Genomic DNA, 22,770 nt, shown 5'->3' on the forward strand with positions numbered 1-22,770 from the left:
GCCATTCTTAACCAAATTTTCAGATTGTTTACATATTTTATATACATCAACCTTTTCAGTAGCTATGAAGATGGGCATGATTTTGCTCCTTAGTGCTAAGCCCTATTTTTATGAATAATTATATATTTTGCCCATATTCCCTTTTGTTAGGTATCAATAATGTAACTGTATTTTCCTCTTTGCTTGAGTATCTCTTTTTTGTCCTGACTTTTCTATGTAATTTTGTTTTAAGTGTACCACAGAATCAGGGTTTCTCTTGTGTTCCAACGTAAAAATTTTTTTCTTTTATAAATTAGTTTAGTCCATGTACATCATTGATATGAAAACTTTTCTTGTTCCTATCATGTTACTCTGTATCTATAGTTTTTGTTTTATTGTTTTTTAAGCAGTTCAACTGCACAGTCTTTTTCCTTTTTTCTTAAATATTCTTTTATTTACGAAGTCTGCCTTTTTTGTGCTAATAGCTAACTTTATAATTACAACCTTACAGAATATCTCCTGTTTCTCTTTTTAATAGTATTTACTAATCTATCACGAGTAATGATAAACAGTGTATTTACTTGGTTCTTCCCTTTCCTTTCCACTTCTTAATCACCCCAATTATTTTTTAGTTATAGAGAGATATATTGATAATACTAACAAAAATTACAGAAGTGGGCATAAAGTTAGTACATAGCTTTATTTTTCAAAACAGCTAGAAATCATATTATATCATGATTCATTTGACCTGACGGAGGTAATACTGCTTCATTTTTTTTTAAGTCAATTCTACTGAGGTAAAATTTATATGCAGTAAAACTCACTCTCTTTGCCCTTTTCGGTGTATAATCCTATGTGATTTGATAAATACTCCAGTTATACAATCACCACCACAATCAAGACACAGACAGGACTGATGACCACAAGCTTCACCATTCAATTTTAATCAACAGTATCATTTTAACATTACCTTTGTAGTAGTAAATGTACTTATAATGCTATGATGTGAGTTGTCATTTTTAAATGACATAAAACAGCCAACCCTTGAACAATGAAATAATGAATTACATAAATTCCTATTAAAGATAAATCTGTGTAGGTATTTTGACACTTTTAGTGTATAAAACATTTATATCTATGCTTCAATCCTAAAATATACATTGGTTTTCAAATTCAGTTCAGTTCAGTTGCTCAGTCATGTCCGATTCTTTGCTTAATTTCTTGTAAAAATATGCACTGGTCATGATCTAACATTTTCCTGGTGTTCCTCCTGAGTTTTTGGTTGGTTGAATGTAAAAACACTACGTTTCTGATATACAATTGGTAAACTGATAATAAGCAGAAAGTAGTAAACCCGCTTTCAGTAACTTTACAAAACTTAAAAAAAATTATTTTATTTTTAATTATTTTATTTGGCCTCACCACATGGCATGTGGAATCTTAGTTCCCCAACCGAGGACTGAACAAGGCAACAAGGCAGTGAATGCACCGCGTCAGCCTAACCACCGGACTGCCAGGGAATCCCCACGAAGTTTTATTAGTGATAACAGCAGAAAATGAACACCTCTAAAGTACTGTGGATTACTTGGTGATTAGGAGAGTGACTACTTAAGCTATTGGCTGACTATGTTTTATGAAGGCCTTGCCATTATATATAAAGTGAGACACAAATTGAACTAAGATTCCTGTAAAAATAAATTGTGGTCCCTTCATGCTTATATAGTCTTCAATAGTCTATTTCTCATAATTCAGTTATTCTTTCTTAAATCTTTACACTACTAATAGCTTACTAAATCTTTCATTAAGAAAAACATAAAACTCTTATTTGCAATAAAAGAATGAGCATCTAGATGACCAATGATATTCATCAAAGCATGCTCAAATACACAAAATAGGCTAAACCACTTCATGTTACTCATTTCTGTCTTTTCCTACTTTTTTAATTCTGTTGACAAGTAACATTCAATAGCACCACTGATGCAGTTGAATGCTGACCTCTCTTTACTACACCCCTAGAATATCTGAGTGCTAAAAGCAGCTATATAAAAATATGGAAAGAGATAGATTTATGTGTCTCTACTTTATCCCTCCGATGATGGAAAATAGCTCTGCCACTGTTTCAGCTACAACCTCTTTATTCACATGGCTGTAAGTTCTTAATGAATTTCATCAAGAATTCAATTTAAATGTATTAAACTGCTGTCAGTCCCTCAGTAAGATCAATGAACACCACTCAGGGAGGTATGGAAACAGTTTTCTGAATCTTCCCCTGAAACAACTTCAAGGCAAGAATGAGATTCAATAAAATGCACTTTAGTAAAGAAACAACAAGGAACAGTCAATAGAACATGAATACTAGAGTCTGGCAGATCTGTGTTTAGAAAAACAAGTTCAAGGCTTGGATATTTAAATGTACCATCCAGGACATCTATGTTTCTAAAATCTCAAAGGGCTGTTGTGACGATTATATGTAATACAATAAATAAAGGTAGACTGTATTATTTGGCTGCTAGTAGACAAAAGTAGCGGAGAAGGCAAGGGCACCCCACTCCAGTACTCTTGCCTGGAAAATCCCATGGACGGAGGAGCCTGGTAGGCAGCAGTCCATGGGGTCATACAGAGTCGGACACGACTGATTGACTTCACTTTCACTTTTCACTTTCATGCATTGGAGAAGGAAATGGCAACCCACTCCAGTGTTCTTGCCTGGAGAATCCCAGGGATCAGGAAGCCTGGTGGGTTGCTGTCTATGGGGTCGCAGAGAGTTGGACACAACTGAAGTGACTTAGCAGCAGCAGACAAAAGTAGATAATATTAGTTTCTAGTCATTAAATATAGTTGTCATAAAAAAAACACTGCAATTATTACAAGATATAGCCAATTACTACAGGGTAAAATATATCTAAAACATTCTAGCCATATTCATGTCACAGATCAGAAACATATCTTGCAATGGTTGCAGAAAATACAGCGATAAAATGAGAGCATTCTGCAAAAGAAAGGCAATCCACTTAAATGCTATTATAAAAAGACCTCAATTGTCCTGGAGAATTTTCTGTGCACTTTCTGTTTTGGCCTTACTGATTTTTACTGCCAAAGTAATTTCATAGAACACGAATGCGCAGGAGGCATACGTATGCTCAAGTGCTTTTATGATATCAGTTCAAAATGTATCCTCCTTTTCATCTACTTTTATATAGCAGTTTTATCAACTATACTCTGACCACAGAAATGACTTACTAATTCTAAAGCTTTGAGAAAGGGAAGGTCCAGGGAAAGGTGAGTGAAGGGAGACAGATGCTATTCAACTCAGTTTTAATGATTCAATGCAATAAACATGTATTATGATCTATCTATAGTCCAGGAGCTGTAGAGCTCAGTAGAAAGCCAAAGATGAGCAAAACATAATCCTGAGGACACTCTATTTGTATACAGCTGTTTACAGCAGAAAGCCTATAAAACACAATCTCACCAAGTATGCAGATAATGTGAGTGAAAGTTCACTACAGACATGAAAAGGAAGCCTTCCACATTTATTGGGATCTATTTAAAAATACTGACTGGTTTGCGGTGCTTTATAAATTTAACAGAAACCAATATTTAAATGTTCCTGTTAAATCACAGAGAAGACAGGTTTATACATTTAGTGAAGTCATGGAAAATTTGCTACCAAAGTGAATGATTTCCAACCTAGTATGAAACATTCTTTTGGGGAAAAACAACAACTAAATGTCATAAAAACAAACAAATCAAAAGACTCAAGTGTTCACGAGAATAGCATTAACTTGGGAGTCCTGCATATCTTATATTAATACAATGTTCTACTACCAACAGTACACTAAACAAATGTCTTAAAGCTTCCTCTAATGGAAACATCTTTCATCTCTATTGGGAACTTTCTCAGTCATGCATAGTTTATTTGAAATCCAAAGGTTCATTTGGTTCTGCCAGACTAAAATTAGATTACTAAAACTAGAATTTTATACTCACCCGATCCTCCTTTTGCCAAGTATTTGTTCTTTGCATAAAGGACAGAATCTAACATAGACTCAAAGAGAAGAAAATAGCCCTATATAAATAAAAAGGAAAAAGTGGTTTTCAGAAATGTGCAATATCATAAGCAGGTAACTTTAAATATCTAGGCTAGTATTTCAGCAAAAAATAATTTTTTGTCTCTACCATATAATAGTCTTCAAAGTTTGAAATTACCTTTTGCAGGAAATTCCCCATGTAATAATTAAATCAAGCCAGGGTACTAAGTGGATCGAGAATGTTTATTACAGTAGAATGTAATGAACCTTCTCTACCTGTGCTTCCACTTCCTAGACTATTGTTTCTTCCCCATTAAAAGCAAAGTTTCACATAGAAATTGCTAATGTATTGTATAACTTCCTGGAATACTGCAGTATGAATCTAGACCAATTGTTCTATTTGCCCCCAGAGAACATTTTTGATTGTCACAACTATTTAGGAGGTAAACATCCTTTACTGATAAACATCTTTTACTGACACAGGATGGCCCCCCAAACAAACAAATGTCTGATCTCAAATGTCTATAGGGTTAAGGCTGAGAAACTGGTCTAGAATATCTTTTCCCAAAGTTATTTTCTGCCCAAAGACATTCTCTTTGAAGAGTTTTTTTTTAAAAAAAAAGAGGGCAGGGGACTTTTAATCAAAGAGGTGAGGAAGATCAGATGTTCTATTCTCCTCGGAGAGATTTATAACGCACAACAGCACATTAACAAGTTCTGAAAAGTGTTACAGTGAAGAGTATGGCTGAACATATTTTAAATAAGTATTGTCCCCTTTCTGACTAGAGACCTTTCTTTCCCTATGTAACATATATCAACATCTTGCACAACTCTGTTGTCTGAAACACACTGCGTGAAACTTGGCTCCAGTGCACTCCAGATTCTGGAGAACACCGCTGACTCCTTCACCAAAAAAGGATAATCACAGCACAAATGAAAAGATAACTCACCACTTCAGTAAGTCCCCTACATATGAACCAGTTCCATTCTGAGAGCACAGCTGTAAGTCCGATTTGTAAATCCAACAAAGTTAGCCTAAGTAACAAGCTAACACAACTGGCTATATAGTACTGTACTGTAACAGGTTTATAATACATTTCATACAAATAAAACATAAAAAACAAAAAATTAAGGAAACATTTTTACTCTTACAGTAAAGCAACTTGAAAAGTACAGTAGTACAGTGTGCTAGCTTGGCACACTTGAATCTTTCAAAGTTCGCTACTTGAAGGTTCGTATGTAGGGGGCTTACTGTATCGGTGTCACATACACAGCACATTCTAGTAGTATGCTACACAGTTTATTATAGAAATAATAAAGTAATTATAAGTGAGAGATCAAAGCCAGTTTCTATTAGTCTTCTTCTGGGGCCTATCTCCCAATAGCCCTGAACAGTAGGGAAAGTTAAGTCTTCAGTACAGTGCTTATTAGCACACAGTAAACACTATTATTGCTAAAGGTGAATGAATATGAGTGTTACCCTCACTCAGCATTGTGAAACAAAACTGTTTTCATTCATTTGCTCTGTGCACAAATTAAGTGTCTAATAAAATCAATATATAACACAATGAACAATGTTTCAAAGGTTTCTGCTGCTGCTGCTGCTAAGTCGCTTCAGTCGTGTCCGATTCTATGCGACCCCATAGATGGCAGCCCACCAGGCTCCCCCATCCCTGGGATTCTCCAGGCAAGAACACTGGAGTGGGTTGCCATTTCAAAAGTTTCTATACAACCAGAAAAACCTGTAAAACCAGAATGCGTAATTTTCCCAAGAGATTAACAACAAATTTAAATTTACAGAAAATACAGCTCTCATGTTTGAATCACTTATAACGGAACCTAATTAAATTGCTGCTAGCAACTCTACACTGGCATTTACCTTTTCCCCCCAACTCACTAATTTATTGATAAGAAAATAACTGCCTACAAAACACAGACTTAGCAACAAAACTCTTTTATTAATGTGTTTACTTAGGAAAATTAAGGATTTGGACTTCCCTAGTGGCTCAGACAGTAAAGACCTGCCTGCAACGGAGGAGACCCAGGTTCAATCCCTGGGTCCAGAAGACCCCCTGGAGAGGAAATGGCAACCCACTCCAGTATTCTTGCCTGGGAAATCCCATGGACAGAGGAGCCTGGCAGGCTACAGCCTGTGGGGTCTCAAGGAGTTGGACACAACTGAGTATGCATGTATACATGCATGATAACAAAAGCGACAATAACAACGGTATTCTGTATCACAGTGCTGTTGAGAGATCTAAATATGTTAATAAATGTAAAAGGGTTTACAGCAGTAAATCTTATCAGTTTAACTAAATAAGTACTTAAAATTATATTTGTAAAGGCTACGGAGATTTTTTGAAATTATGTTTAATACATTAGAAGGAAGGTTTACCAGATTCTTCAGAATCATATAGTATTTACTTAGTGAATGGTCCTTTATTTAAATCCTTGAGTCAGAACTAAAATTCCTTTTCTTTTTTTCCCCAGGAGTCACTTTTTCCCAGACTATCCAAGACTATGTATATGTGTGTGCATACAAAAAATAAAAAGACTCTTTTTAAAATCCTTGAAATTTCTTTAAAATTCATAAACAAAATTTTAAACCCAATCAAAATAATCTGATCAGGTTGGCCAAATTAGTGCCAATTCCAACTTCAAGGTTCTCAGAGAGATTTTTTTCCCCTGGGTTAAAAACGTCAACTTTTCTTAATCCTCTGAAGTTTGGTATTTATACTTAAAAGAATTTCCTATATGTCTACTTCTATTCAAAATAAAAAATATCAATAAGCCCTTTTCCACATAACCCATGATGATTACCCAGAATCCTGATCAAACAATATTAGAGAGAGCTTCTGAGGTTCTATTTAAACAACATAATTTTCACATCAGAGAAATCAGCACCAGCGAGGTTAAGTGACTTATTTTAGGATATGTAGCTGGAAAAATAACTCTGGACAATCTTCAAATCCCATCATAAACACTGGCTTTAAGATTCAATTCCAAATGCTGCTAACCAAACTCAACCTGAGATAGAGGGCAAGCAAACAAAAGAAGGATAATCATCCCTCGAAGCTTGAACATCCTTTCCTAGATGCCATGCCTTTATGCCAAAATTTTTAGAGTGAGCCACCATTATTAGGTAGGAGAATTTCTGAAAGCAAATAATCAAATGTTTTTGTTGATACATGTAAAGGATTTAGCACAGTGCCTGGCACAGAGTTAACACATAAAACCTACTCAAGACTGTATCACACGACTCTATTTTGGCAGAAGTCATATGGGGTCTACTACTATGGGATAGAACTGGGCTACAACGGTAGAAGCAAAAGGTTTTCTTCTTTCCCCATTCCTTTCCCCCCCCTCCTTTTTCTCTCTTCATTGGTGTATAATTAAAAACAATACTTTAAATCTATTTCTTTAACTTTTTAAAAATAATTTTATTTTGGTTGTGCTAGATGTTCACTGCTGCACTTTTCCCTAGTTACAGCAAACAGAGTCCACTCTCCAGCTGTGGTACACGGTCTCACTGTGGTGGCTCTGTTACAGAGCACGGGCTCAGGGGCAGGGGGTGTGGGGGGCTTCAGTAGTTTTGGATCCTGGGCTCTAGAGCACAGGCTCAACAGTTGTGGCAAATGGGCCTAACTGCTCTGTGGCATGTGGGATCTTCCCAAAACAGGGATCAAACCTCTCTCCAGCACTGGCAGGCGAACTTCTCACCACTGAACCACCAATAGACCCTATATCTATTTCTGATAATACCTTTCTTCATTTCTGTAGCAAGATATTTGAATGGACATGAACTTGGGCAAACTCCAGGAGATGATGAGGGACAGGGAAGCCTGGCTTGCTGCAGTCCATGGGGTCACAAAGAATCAGATACGACTTGGCAACTGAACAACAAGTAAGATATTTCTAGTGTAAGTATACGACAAGGGCTCTATTCTGTAAGAGTACTTTTCTAAACTTTATGAACTTTATGAACTAGCAAATCAGTAGAACAGCATTTCTTCAAAACAACAACGGATTACACATATTCATATTTAGCCTATCTACTAAATATGCCACATTATTATTATTATGGTCTAATTTTGCAGCTAGTGGGCTCTTAGTTCCCCTATCAGGGATCAAACTTAGGCCCTGGCAGTGAAAATGCTGAGTCCTAACCACTGGCGTATGTGCGTGCTCAGTTGGGTCTGGCTCTTTGCAAACCCATGGACTGTTTAGTCCACAAGGCTCCTCAAGACATGAGATTATCCTGGCAAGAATACTGGACTGGGTTGCCACTTCCTCCTCCAGGGGAATCTGCCTGACCCAGAGATTGAACCTGTGTCTCCTGCACTGGCAGGCAGATTCTTTACCACTGAGCCACCTGGGAAGCCCCTCTAACCACTGGACCACCAGGGGAAACTCAAGCCACATTATTTAATACTTGATGAAGACTGACAATTTTACTAGTCATTTATTTCACTTAGTATCTGGATATCTGTTCAACTACTACCTCCTCAAAAAGGATTTTCTTGATTCTCCATATTAAATATCTTCTTTCCCCACCAAACTCCATCTCTTTTATTCTGCTTTGTACTCCATCATGGCACTTGAACGAAAACTGGTTATTTTTAAATGCTGTTTTGCTTTCTAAAATTAATTTTCAAATGTTAATAGTGGTAAATATCATCACAGTCATATTAAGTGTCCTTTATGGAATATCTTATTTAATTCATCCCTAAAGCACATGTTATTATTTTCATTCAGCTGACAAGGAAACTAAGGCTTAGAAATGTTAAATAACCTAAAATCATAAGACTTAAAAAAAACAGCTCACAGTTAAAGAAACAGAATGAGTCAGAATTTGAATCCTTGTCTATCTGACTATAGAGGCCAAGTTCTGAGTAACTATTCTCTGTTGCTTCTTGCTGATTTACCTGAGTAAAAGTAAGATTTGGTATTCATATTATGGGACTTCCCAGGTGGCTCAGTGGTAAAGAATCCCCCTGCCAATACAGAAGATGCAGGTTTGATCCCTGGGTCAGGAAGATCCCCTGGAGGAGGAAATGGCAGCAGTGTCCAGTATTCTTGCCTGGAAAATCCCATGGACATAGAAGCTCAGTGGCTACAGTCCACGGAATTGCAAAGAGTCAGACATGACTTATCACACACATTTGTATTATATTATACTACATTTGTAATTAAGGACTCAAGTGTTCTGAAATAAAAAATACCCAGCACATATTAAACAAGATTAGATTTACAACAGGTACCTGATTGATAATATTTCAGAGTGAAAGCTTAGTTGGCAAGTGGCTGTTAGCCAGCATTCACTGTGAAAAATATTACTTTAGAAAATCCATAAATATATGTAGAAACAAAACTTAATTGTGAGATAAATTAAAATGTCTAGTTAAGTATATTAGCAGATGAAAAGATTCATATATGGACTGCTTGCAGTTATTGTCCTTTCTTGCAACTTTCCACTTTGCTAAACTTCATTTTACTATAGGCTCCCTACGTGACAGAATGGGCTTTAATTTCCTGGGAATTGTCCTTGGTTCTGAACCAAGTCATTTATTACTGATATCAGAAGGCTTTGCTCCAAATGCCCTGCTTGTCTGCAGTGTGATTCAGACTGTAATTTCACAGGCTGCTGCCTCACCTGTAGGGGTGCCATCTGGAAGAGAATTATACTCCATACTTTCTCCCATGATGCTCATGGAGCACTCTTCTTCCCAAATTGACATTCATTTTTTAAAATTAAAATTTGCATTTACACTTCAAAAATTAATTACTACTAAAGGAACACACTGGATCAAATCTGGAACTAAAAGAGCCATTAACATTATTCACTGAAATAGGAACCTTATTTTAAAATGCCTGTTCATGTGATACCTTCAGAATAAGGTGCTTCTCCTGACTCATTTTTTTTTTTCAGTTCAAATAACTCAATTACTGATACACTCTTAGGCAGAACTAACTAGTTAAAAAAGTGAGGCTAGGGGAAAGCAAAAATAAAACAAAAAGCTAGTCTGTAGAAAGTCTAGTGACAAACAGGCAATAATATGGATTTAAAGATAAAAATAAAAGATTATTCCAAAAACTAAACAAGCCTATAAAACCTAATCCCAAATTCTTTTTCATATTCTTTTCCATTACAGATTATTACAAGATACTGAATATAGTTCCTTGTGTTATGGGCTTCCGAGGTAGCTCAGTGGTAAAGAATACTCCTGTCAACGCTGGAGATGCAGGTTCAATCTCTGGGTCAGAAAGACCACTGGAGGAGAAAATGAACCCATTCCAGGATTCTTGCCTGGAAAATCCCATGGCAGAGGAGCCTGGCAGGCTACAGTCTATAGGGCTGCCAAGAGTCTTACGTGACTGGGCGTGTGCGTGCACACACCTTGCGTTATACAGGAGGCCCCTGTGGTGTATCTATTGTATATACAGTAGTGTGTATATGTCAGTCCAAAACTCCCTATTTATCACATTCCCCCTTTCCTCTCTGGTAACCGTAAGTTTGTTTTCTATGAGTCGCTGCTGTTTTGTAAGTAAGTTCACTTGCCCCATTTCTTTTAGACTGCACATATAAATAATATCATGATTAGCTGTCTTTATCTGACTTACTTCAGTTACTATGATAATCTCTAGGTTCATCCATACTGCTGCAAATAGCATTATTATTTCTTTCTTTTTTATGGCTAATATCCCATTGTGTGTATACACACACACACACAGTTTTTTCTTTTTCCATTTATCTGTCAATGGACATTTAGGTTGCTTCCATGACTTGGCTATTATAAATAGTGCTGCTATAAACACTGGGGTACACGTATCTTTTCAAATTAGAATTTTCTCCAGATTTATTAGCCCAAGAGTGGAATAGCTGGATCGTATGGTAACCCTATTTTTAGTTTCCTAAGGAATTTTCATACTATTCTCCATAGGAGCTGCACCAATTTCATTCCCACCAACAGTGTAGTAGAGTTCCTTTTTCTCCATACCTTCTCCAGTATTTTTATTTGTAAACTTTTTGATAATGGCCATTCTGATCTGTGTGAGGTGTACTTCATTGTGGTTATGATTTTCATTTCTCTAATAATTAATGATACTGAGCATTTTTTCATGTGCCTGCTGGCCACTTGTATGTCTTCTTTGGAGAAAGATATATGTGTATTTCTGAAACAATATTCCCAATCCCCACAGTGATTGAAGAAAATTGTGAATTTTAACTGGATATTCTACTTATAAAAATAATTACTTGCTAGCACTTTTATTAAAGAGAATTATTGACATATTAAGTTACATTTATATAACAGGGTAGTCATACAATATTCATAAGTTATAGATATTTGAGACTACAGGAAAGATGAACTCTATTAACAGTATGATTCAAGGCTTGAAGAACAAGATCACACTCTGTTTCCTGCAAAAATGCATTTTAGGAGCTACTGATCCTCTGAGTTCAACAATACCAGAAGAAAGAAAACAGACCATCTAGTTAGATGCATCAGTAAGCTGGTTGTCACCCTGAGAGTCATTTGCTAAAGCTATTATAAACTGAATAAACTGGGAAACAGGAGATAAAACCTATCATCCAGCCAAAGTGAGGAACAGAAGAGGAAATGACCCTAAATAACAAAACAGAGACAACCAAATATATCTGCAGAGTAAATATAAACTTAAAATCTCATCTGCTGCCACCTTGCCCCCTCCCTGCCAACCCAGTTGAGAACCGTGGTCAAACATGTATCTCCTCCCCACCCCAACACCATTTCCAATAATTAACTTAAGCTAGTCCTCTTGTTAATTCACCACGCTAATTTACAATGTCCAGGTGACAAGAAAAACTTCAATCATTTAAAAGTAATTCTGCAACACACTTTGTTGGTAAGACTGAAAAAACAGGAATTCTCATACTACTGTTGGCAAGAAAGCAGAATGGTAAGATAAGTGCTAAGAAGAATTTGGTAAAAATTGTTAATACTGCATATGCATTAAGTCTTTGACCCATCAATCCCACCTCCGGGAACATGAAATAAAATGAATAATGTATAAGAATATGCAATACATTATTATTTGTAATAGCAAAAGAATGATAGACATTTTCATGAATGTTAGTTATTTACATTACATTTATCTAGACAATGGAATATTATCCAGCCATAGAAAAGAATGAGGAGTATTTCTCTATAATGATATAGAATGATGGTCAAGATATAATTTTAAATTAAAAGCACAAAGCATAGAACAATACATAGAGTGTGTTAACTCTGCATAACACAAGGGTAAAAATGTAAATATATACATATCTAATATCTCAAAAATAAGCCAAAAGCTAAAAAGGAAACAAAAATTTATCTATTAACTAATGGGCAGAAGAATGCAATCACTGAACTTTTTTGTAATTAAAACATAAATTTAAACTAAAAAGAGAAAAAAGAAGCAATTCTTCCAAACTGAAGAAAAAGAAAACAAATACATCTGAAGGTACGTCAGGTTGGTTACATAACCAAAGGAAACTAATTACTTCAAATAACTTTGTGTGTGTATGCTCAGTTTTGCCTGACTCTTTATGACTCCACGGATTATACCCCGCCAGGCTCCTCTGTACATGAAATTTCCAGGCAAGAATACCGGAGCAGGTTGCCATTTTCTACTCCAGGGATTGAACCCATGTTTCTTGCACCTCCTGCACTGGCAGGCAGATTCTTTACCACTGCGTCACCTGGAAAGTCCCCCTCAAGTAACTTTAAAACACAGTATTTAGACTACATATTTCTCATGAGATATATATTCTAGGACAAAAGAAAATATAAGGAAATCATAAATGAAGTTATAAAACTTCATTTACAAATTCTTTTACTAGTAAAATTCATGTAAATTTTTTGAAACTATTATACAGATATATGATAGAACAAATAAGCAATTATTATTCTAAGAATCAAGATTTTTCTACAAAGAGATACAGTATAAAATTAAAGAATTAAAAATTCCATAATCTTAAATTGGAAATATCAGTGTAAACTCATGGCTTTTTTAATATTAAAAAAAAATAGCTATATCTGTCTACTAAGAATAACATACAACGAACCCAGACTGTGATCTCTAGATACTGTTTCCCAATGAAAGAATCAGGATTCTTTGGTTCCTTCCAAGTTTAGGCAGTATAAAGTGACTGTAAAGAGTTTTATACTATCACAAAGTATAATCTGAAATATAAACATACATTTTTTTCTTCTCATCATTATACCGAGGATAACTAGAAATTGTTAAAGGGATCTAAGAGGTTAATTCAAATGCTTATCATTAGCTAAACATGGGCCAATTCAAAAATCAAAATAATAATTACAATGGTTCAAAACACACCAAATATGAGTTCATAATGACACTGCAAAAAAAAACAAAAACAAAAAAAACCCCTCCAAAAATCTCTTTAGAAAATGCTGCAGAATAATTCATTATTCTAAAAATGTTAGGTAGAAAATATCCAGCATTTATCGCCCTTTCAACTATAAGCTATAGTTCATAACCAAGTATTTGATGAAAGTACTTAGTAACAAATAAAGAAAAAATGATAGAATACCACAATTTTGTAACTTCTAATGAAATAATGAATCTAAGAGATCATTTTCAATGAATTTTAAACTCTTTAAGTCAAACACTGATAGGGAACTTTTTTTTCCTGTTCTGAATTCCAACTAAGATCCTGAGAACAGAAAAAGGGAGGGAAGGAAGGGGAGAGTGTTCCACCATGACAACCCCACTAAAGCCACATGGAACAGAGAGAAATGTTGTGATGGGCAAGTGGTGACTTCTGAGAACTAAATCCATGACTAGTTTGTATGATTCAATTTTAAAAGAACTGAAGAATTAAAACAAACAAATCCAATTAAAAAATGGGCAGAAGATCTGAATAGATATTTTTCCAAATAAGACATACAGATGGCTAACAAGCACATGAAAAGATGTTCAATACTGCTAATTATTAGAGAAATGCAAATCAAAATCACAATGAAATAAATATCACTCACATCTGTTACAATGGCTATCATCAAAAAGTCTACAAATAAAAAATGCTGAAGAGGATGTGAAGAAAAGGGAACCCTTCTACACTGTTGCTGGGAACGTACATTGGTGCAGCCATTATACAAAACAGACTGCAGGCTCCTTAAATTACAAACAGAACTACCATAAGATCCAGCAATTCCATTCCTGGGTGTCTATTCGGAAAAAACAGAAACACTAATTGAACAGGATACATGTACTCCAACGTTCACAGCAGCACCATCTGTAATACTTCAGACATAGATAGTGAAGGACAGGGAAGCCTGGAGTGCTGCAGTCCATGGGGTTGCAAATATCAGACATGACTTAGAGACTCAACAACAATAAGACATAGAAGCAACTCAAGTGCCCAGCACTAGATGACTGGCCTAGGAAGATGTGAAACACACACACACACGACTATTACTCAGCCATAAAAAATAACGAAACACTGCCATTTGCAGCAATGTGAACAGACCTAAAGAATTTTATGCTTAGTGAAATGTCAGAGAAAGAAATATTATATAATATCATCTATCTGTGGAACCTAAAAAATAGCACAAATGAATGTACATGTACAACAGAAATAGACTCACAAACTTGTAATCACCAAAGGGGAGAGAAAAAGGAGAAGGGACAAATTAGGGGTACAGACTAACAGGTACAAATTGTGAAGTGTTAGTCACTCAGTCCAGTCCCACTATTTGTGACCCCATGAACTGTAGCCTGCCAGGCTCCTCTGTCCATGGAGTTCTCCAGGCAAGAATACTGGAGTGGGTAGCCACTTCCTTCTCCAGGGGATCTTCCTGAACCAGGGATCGAACTCAGGTCTCCTGCATTGGCAGGCAAATTCTCTACCGTATGAGCCACCAGATACATATAAGCAACAAGGAAATACTATATAACAGATGAATTATACCCATTATCTTATAGTAACCTGTAATGGAATATAATCTGCAAAAATCATGAATCACCATGCTGAAAGTAACACAATATTGTAAATAACACACATATTTTAAATAGCACAATACTGTAAATCAAACTATCCTTCAATTAAAAAAAATATCTAGAGAAGAGGCTATAAAAAATGGATGAGTTTAACAGATGGTGAAAAATAACTTCAGAAAAAAACAGGTGGACTGAAAAATTATCCAGAGTGCAATTCAGAAAACCAAAACATTAGAAAATATGAAAGAGGTGAAGAGGCATGGAAAGTGGAGAAGTCTAATAAATATACAATGGTAATTTTAGAAAGATTTATTAAAACAAGATACAAAAAACTCAAACCATAAAGAAGTTTGATAAATTTGATACACAAAGTTAAGAATGTCTATTCATCAAATTACTCCAAAAAAAGAGAGAAATGACAAGCCACACACTGCCAACAAATAGAGAATAATGTATCTGTTAAGACAAGCTAGGTTACTCTGCACTAACAAACACCCAAATAACCAACTAAAACCAAAACAGACTTCTTTCTGATATGACAGACTGACAAGAAACATTGCTTATTATAATCACTCAGGGATCAGGGAAGTCACAGGGCCATACCTAACTTCAAAGGATACAGAAGAAACATTCTATTATGTGCCTCAAAACAAAGAGAAGCAAAAGATATGAGAGTAGGCCAAATAACAGTTTGATAATTATAACAGATAAGACACTCTTTCAGAAAATAATAAGACAAAAGTCACAAACAGAATGATAAGCAAAAGAAATGAACAGAAATTTTATAGAAGAAAATGCTGAAATGAACTATAAGTTCATTTAAAACTGCTGTAGTTTTGATTTCCATTTATCTAATAATGAGCAATCTTGAGCATCTTTTCATGTGTCTACTAGCCATCTGTATGTCTTCTTCAGAGAAACGTCTGTTGAGGTCTTCTGCCCATTTTTTGATTGGGTTGTTTGTTTTTCTGATGCTAAGCTATATGAGCTGCTTATATATTTTGGAGATTAATCCTCTGTCAACTGCTTCATTTGCAATTATATCCTCCCATTCTGAGGGCTGCCTTTTTATCTTGTTTTTTGCCTTCCTTGGCTGCAATTTTTTTTAAGAGGTAAAACTCTGTTTGCAGATGGCATGATACTATACAGAGAAAACCCTAAAGATACTACCAGAAAATTACTAGAGCTAATAAGTGAATATAGTGAAGTCCCAGGATACAAAATCAGCACACAAATATCCTTTGCATTCCTAGACACTAAGAGTGAAAAATCAGAAAGAGAAATTAAGGAAATCAACTCACTCACCACTGCAACAACCAAAAAAAGATACCTAGGAGAAGAGTTGGACTATAAAGCTGAGCGCCAAACAACTGATGCTTCTGAACTGTGGTGTTGAAGACTCTTGAGAGTCCCTTGGACTGCAAGGAGATCCAACCAGTCAATCCTAAAGGAAATGAGTCCTGAATATTCACCTGAAAGACTGATGCTGAAGCTGAAACTCCAATACTTTGGCTACCTGATGCAAAGAACTGACTCCCTGGAAAAGACCTGACGCTGGGAAAGACTGAAAGTGGAAGAAGGGGACGACAGAGAATGAGATGGTTGGATGGCATCACCAACTCAATAGACATGAGTTTGAGTATGCTCCAGGAACTGGTAATGGACAGGGAAGCCTGGAGTACTGCAGTCCATAGGGTCGCAAAGAGTCGGACACGACTGAGTGACTGAACTGAACTGAGGAATAAACCTATCTATGGAGACAAAAGAGCTGTATACAGAAAACTATAAGACACGAATGAACAGGTGGACAGACATACGATGTTCTTGGATTGGAAGAATCAATATCGTGAAAATGACTACAACCCAAACCAATCTACAGATTCAATGCAATCCCTATCAAATTACAACGGAATTTTTTCACAGAACTAGAAAGAAAATTTCACAATTTGTATGGAAATGCAAAAGACCACAAATATCCAGAGCAATCTTGAGAAAGAAGAATCAAGTTGGTTTTCGTGACTTCAGACTATACTACAAAGTTACAGTCATCAGGAGAGTACAATACTGGCACAAAACAAAATACAGACCAATGGAACACAATAGAAAGCCCAGAGATAAATTCACATACCTAGGGGCACCCTGTCTTTGACAAAGGAGGTAAGAATATATTAAGACAATGGAGAAAACATAGTCTCTTCAATAAGTACTGCTGGGAAAACTGGACAACTATGTGTAAAAGAATGAAATTAGAACATTTCCTAACACCATACACAAAGATAAACTCAAAATGGATTAAAGACCTAAATGTAAGACCAGAAACTATAAAACTATTTGAGAGAAACATAAGCAGAACACTCTTGGACATAAATCACAGAAAGATCCTCTATGACCCACCTTCTAAGGTAATGAAAATCATGGCTTCTTCAACTTGTCCCTTGAAGTAATAAGAATAGCTCAAGGGAATGAATTGAAATTCCAAGGAATTAGGGAATACTTAACTAAAATCAGCTCTGCAAGGGCTCAAAAAAGTATGGAAGGCAGGTGTTTTATCTTAAGAATCTGTGAGAATTTTGTATTTCACTCCATAAAAATAATAACGATGCCCCCCTTGAAGCTTCATACAGATATAATTTGTCATTTCTCAAACACATGATTAGGGGTTTTCTAAAGCCATGTTGTGAAGCACTAGATCAAGAGTATTTATTATAAACTGGTGCAATTTATATGATTACTCATGGCATATGAATCAAATATCTGTCCCAGGATAATTCTTTAGTAGAACCACTTCATACTAATTATTATAATAATTATGACTGAGCCAACTCAGTTACATGAAACAGAACTTGTAATGAACACCCATCTGCTTGCAAATCCAAACTGTTAAATTTTAGGAGCTTACTTTCATTCTCTGGCAGAGGTAAACAGTATTATTGGAAAAAAAATGTTTTAAATTGCTATACAATGTTAGAGTTTGAAATCAAAATTAACAAAAACTTCCTGTTCTCTGGCTAATATACTGAAAAATTTTTGTAAGGACAGTTGATTCATACTTCTGAGTAACTTATGCCCTTTACCTTCATAATTAGAATAATTTACAACTTATTGAGCAAACATTTTTTTTTAAAGTAATGCATACAGACTTAAGCACAACTAGAATCCAACATGGCACAGGGAATTACGGAGAGCCAAAAACAAATAAACCAATCAAATCAATCATATATCATATACGAGCACAGAATCTCTCGGTAAATGCAACTTTCAGAACTTTGATGAAAGAGACATAAAACATCTAAAATATATTTCAAAAGCAAAACCTTTATCCACAATATGTAAGTGTTTCAATATAAACACTTTGCTTAAGGGACTAAATATTTTCACTTACATTTGGTCTCAAGCCCCAAAGTGTTAAATTTCTCCTATAGCTTTCAAGATTACAAAACAGCCTCCTCTCTAGAGTAAGAAATAAAATGGCTGCAGAGTGTGATATAAACTTTAAACAAATATTAAGATTAAATAAAGGAGAGGCTGGGGAGTGATTAAGAATCCAAGTAAGAACATATATAAAGATTATAAAACAAATAATTGAACATAAGAGGCCTATTCTTAATTATATTTTTACTGTTTTCATTTTATTCTTAATTCAGAATAAAGAAAAAAAATACTTACAAACCACAATTTTCGATTCAGCATTCAAGTACTGTAACTATTTCTCTGTTAATATTTAAAATACTAAAAAAAGCCTATTGAATGTGTATTTTATACTTTACCTGAAATCATTATGTAATATTAGTACTGTCTCTAATTTACTTACAGAGCAGCAAACTCAGAATTACTCTTGAAATAGACATATAATACATTTTAATATGAAGAAAAATATAAAAAACCCCAACCCCAATAATCCACATTCATCAGCTGATGTTTGTATTTCTTTGCATTCATTATAGGCAGAGTCAATTAGTAAATACTAGCCATTGAAATAGAGGGTCTTCTGCTTTTACAAAGGGCTCAAAAGCCAAGAGAGAAGCACCAAGTATGTTCTTCCCTCAAGTATTAATATTCCTGATTTCACATATATTATCATTTCCAGCTTTTATTAACTGAATAATCTACTCAAGTAGCCCATTCTTTAGTTAAAGAGTCCTTAAAAGTTTGTACAACTTTCAAAATGAGTGGCTAATTACTGAGATCTTATTATGTGCCAGAATGTTTTATGAAATTTCCATGTATTAATTCATTTAATCCTCACAAAATCCATATAAAGTAGGTACTATTGCTGTCCTCATTTTAGAGAGAAGGAAACTGAGGCACAGACAGGTTCAGTAATAGACCCAAGGTAACAAACCAAGATGCAGCAAAAGAGCACCAAGAATTCAGGTGGCCTGACTCTAGAGCAATAAATACTCTTAACTCTGTCTCATCTGTGCCTTCCTCTGATGTAGAGAAAATTATAAATAAGATTGTGTCTGTGGCCAGTGAATTTCTATCTGGAAAAGTTCTCTTATATATTCTCTCATCATTTACTCATACTGATCCCTTTGACAAATTCTGACCATATCAAGTAAAACCTGGTTCCCAATCTTAGACAATGGAGAAAGGTTTATCAACAATGAATTCTAATACACTGTAAAAGTATATAATAGAAGCTTAAACTAAATTGCAAAGAAAGAGGGAAAGAGATTTTTTATGTGATCAAGGGGCAAAAAGGGAAAGCTGCACAGGTGAGGTGATGTCTGAAATGAGTCGTGCAGAAATTGTGGCAGGTTGCCAGACAGGGACGGTAGAACACATTAAAAGAAATAAGTCAATCTGCTAACATATATTTCTCTCATCATCAGTATATTCCATTAAAAGACAAATTATTTGTCAAAAATATAAACATGATTTTAGAAAGAGAAATAAAGGATACTAAAACAACAGTAGTCTCTGTAATCAAAAGAACATGTTTTACAATTAATTTTATGTATCTTATTTTTTATTTTGAAGCATTTATTGGCTTCCCAATGGTAAAGAACATGCCTGCCAATGCAGGACACACAGACATGGCAACCCACTCCAGTATTCTTACGTGGAGAATCCCATGGACAGAGGAGCCTGGCAGGTTACAGTCCAAAGGGCTGCACAGAGTCAGACACGACTGAAGTGATTAAGCATTTGTTAATTATTATCATATTGATTGATTTTAAAAAATACCACAAGTCGGGCAATAAAAAGATGACTTTCTCTCTGATGGAACAACAAAAAAAGAAAAATAAGGGAAAAAACTAACCAGAGAATATAGAGTTGAAAGTTACATCTTACATTTCCTTATCTTGAACCACTAGACATTAGATTATATCTACTCTTAAGTAAACAAAATACATACTAACAATTTTATTTTGCTTAAAATTTTCAGGGTAATATACATAAAAGAGAAAAAAGAAGACTAAAAAAATCCTTAAATTCAGGTCATAAGCATATTTCTTATCAACAACTGGAAAGGCAAAAATGTACCTGTACGATTAAAAATTTGTGTTGCAAATCAATCTCTTATGCTTTCCCTAGCACTAAGATTAATTTAGCTTATATAACTTACTAAACTACTTACATAATTATTATTACATCATTTAAGGTAAGAAGAGAAATCAGGAAAGGCCACCTAATCTTCATGGCAGTTGGCTGACATGGCATGACTTCATTGCTAGACCAAACTAAAAACAACAAAAACATTCCAACAGTTGAAAATGTAACCTATGACATGCTTCACGGCCCAGATTCTACAGTGTTGATAAACCAAATGACAAGTCATATTTCTAAGTGATAAAGTCTAAAGTGATAAAAGCCTGAAAAGCTATTTACCAACAATAAAGAGTATTAAATGTGAACGAAAGATACCCCATCATTGTGGGTGTGGGCGGCACATGCATGCACATTACACAGACACCGGTGCTGGTGAAATGGGATGGGAAAGCTGAGAAAATTTTAGGTCACTTCTGTGAAAAGCAAGTCTAGACAGAAAAATTACAAAGGACAATCTGAAGGTATACAGTACGTGATCGTGACAATGTAACTTAAAGTTCACCTAATGTATAATTTTGCTGATGGTCCTGATGATAGAAAATAACATGTCCAAACAACATTCATCTCTGGCAATTGTATTATGCAGTGCCAGGATCTTATCTATGTAAATATTTGTAAGGAGACCATGTGAAAACTTAGATGGCAAACAACATCATCAAATCAGTCTATCTGGGCTTACTGGCTCACAGGACAAGAATCAGGGATGCTTACTTTGAACAGCATCATTAGGCCATCAGAAATGAGAGGTCATAAAGAATGGCTCTATTGGTACAGTAAAATGTAAAATATGAGAACAAATATTCATAGGCATACGTAGTAATATCCTATAGAAATTAAACTTTCTATTTAACTGATAATAATTTTATCAAATAGAAATTTCATTCAATAAAAATGAAAATGTAAAAGTAAAGAGAGGCCTAAATATGGAAATTTCTAAATCTAAGAGGCAAGTTTATTAAATGACATGCTAACAACAATGATTTAGGTTTTAAAAACACATTCTTATCTGAGAACATCTTGCAAAATAAAAGCAAAGTTCATGAACAGCTGCAGACAAAAAACATATCTAAATTAAGCCATGAAACAGCGGACCATAGTCGAAGCAAACAGATGTACATCTCTACAACATATGATGCCTACATTGCTATATTGGATTACAAGTTCATTAAACATCTGTGTCCAATTCTTCAAGGTACATTTTTTTTTTTTTTGGTTCTTTCTGGTTCAAAATACTTTTAAAAAGAAAAAAAAAAACACTATGCCATAGTTTAAATTTGAATTATTCTAATTTTTGAATCCCTACTGCTATATGTAAAAAAAAAAAAAAAAAGAAAAGAAACTTCCAAAGACAGGATTCTATGCAAGGTATTTTAATTCTAAAATGCTGGTCCAAGAAAACATGGCTTTAAAAATCATTGTTTAAACAACTTGGGTTTAAGTAGAAAAATGCACTGAAACAAACACCCTCTTCCCAACAACACAAGAGAAGACTCTATACATGGACATCACCAGATGGTCAACACCAAAATCAGACTGATTATATTCTTTGCAGCCAAAGATGGAGAAGCTCTATACAGTCAACAAAAACAAGACCAGGAGCTGACTGTGGCTCAGATCATGAACTCCTTATTGCCAAATTCAGACTTAAATTGAAGAAAGTAGGGAAAACCACTAGACCATTCAGGTATGACCTAAATCAAATCCTTTATGATTATACAGTGGAAGTGAGAAACAGATTTAAGGGCCTAGATCTGATAGATAGAGTGCCTGATGAACTATGGAATGAGGTTTGTGACATTGTACAGGAGACAGGGATCAAGACCATCCCCATGGAAAAGAAATGCAAAAAAGTAAAATGGCTGTCTGGGGAGGCCTTACAAATAGCTGTGAAAAGAAGAGAAGCGAAAAGCAAAGGAGAAAGGGAAAGATATAAACATCTGAATGCAGAGTTCCAAAGAATAGCAAGAAGAGATAAGAAAGCCTTCTTCAGCTATCAATGCAAAGAAATAGAGGAAAACAACAGAATGGGAAAGACTAGAGATCTCTTCAAGAAAATTAGAGATACCAAGGGAACATTTCATGCAAAGATGGGCTCAATAAAGGACAGAAGTGGTATGGACCTAACAGAAGCAGAAGATATTAAGAAGAGGTGGCAAGAATACACAGAAGAACTGTACAAAAAAGATCTTCATGACCCAGATAATCACGATCGTGC

The 22,770-nt window shown here is 35.1% G+C and overlaps 1 protein-coding gene across 1 annotated transcript in view; it reads right to left on the minus strand.

The window, feature by feature from the left end:
* Positions 1–22,770, minus strand: part of PRMT3 (protein arginine methyltransferase 3) — a 121,845-nt gene that overhangs the window by 55,564 nt on the left and 43,511 nt on the right. The window contains exon 11 of the mRNA XM_010858410.1: positions 3,970–4,048. Within this exon, the coding sequence (XP_010856712.1) occupies positions 3,970–4,048 (79 nt within the window). The remainder of the gene's footprint in view (positions 1–3,969; positions 4,049–22,770) is intronic.

Source organism: Bison bison, unplaced genomic scaffold (assembly GCF_000754665.1).
Source record: "Bison bison bison isolate TAMUID 2011002044 unplaced genomic scaffold, Bison_UMD1.0 scf7180017864388, whole genome shotgun sequence".
NCBI lineage: Eukaryota > Metazoa > Chordata > Mammalia > Artiodactyla > Bovidae > Bison > Bison bison.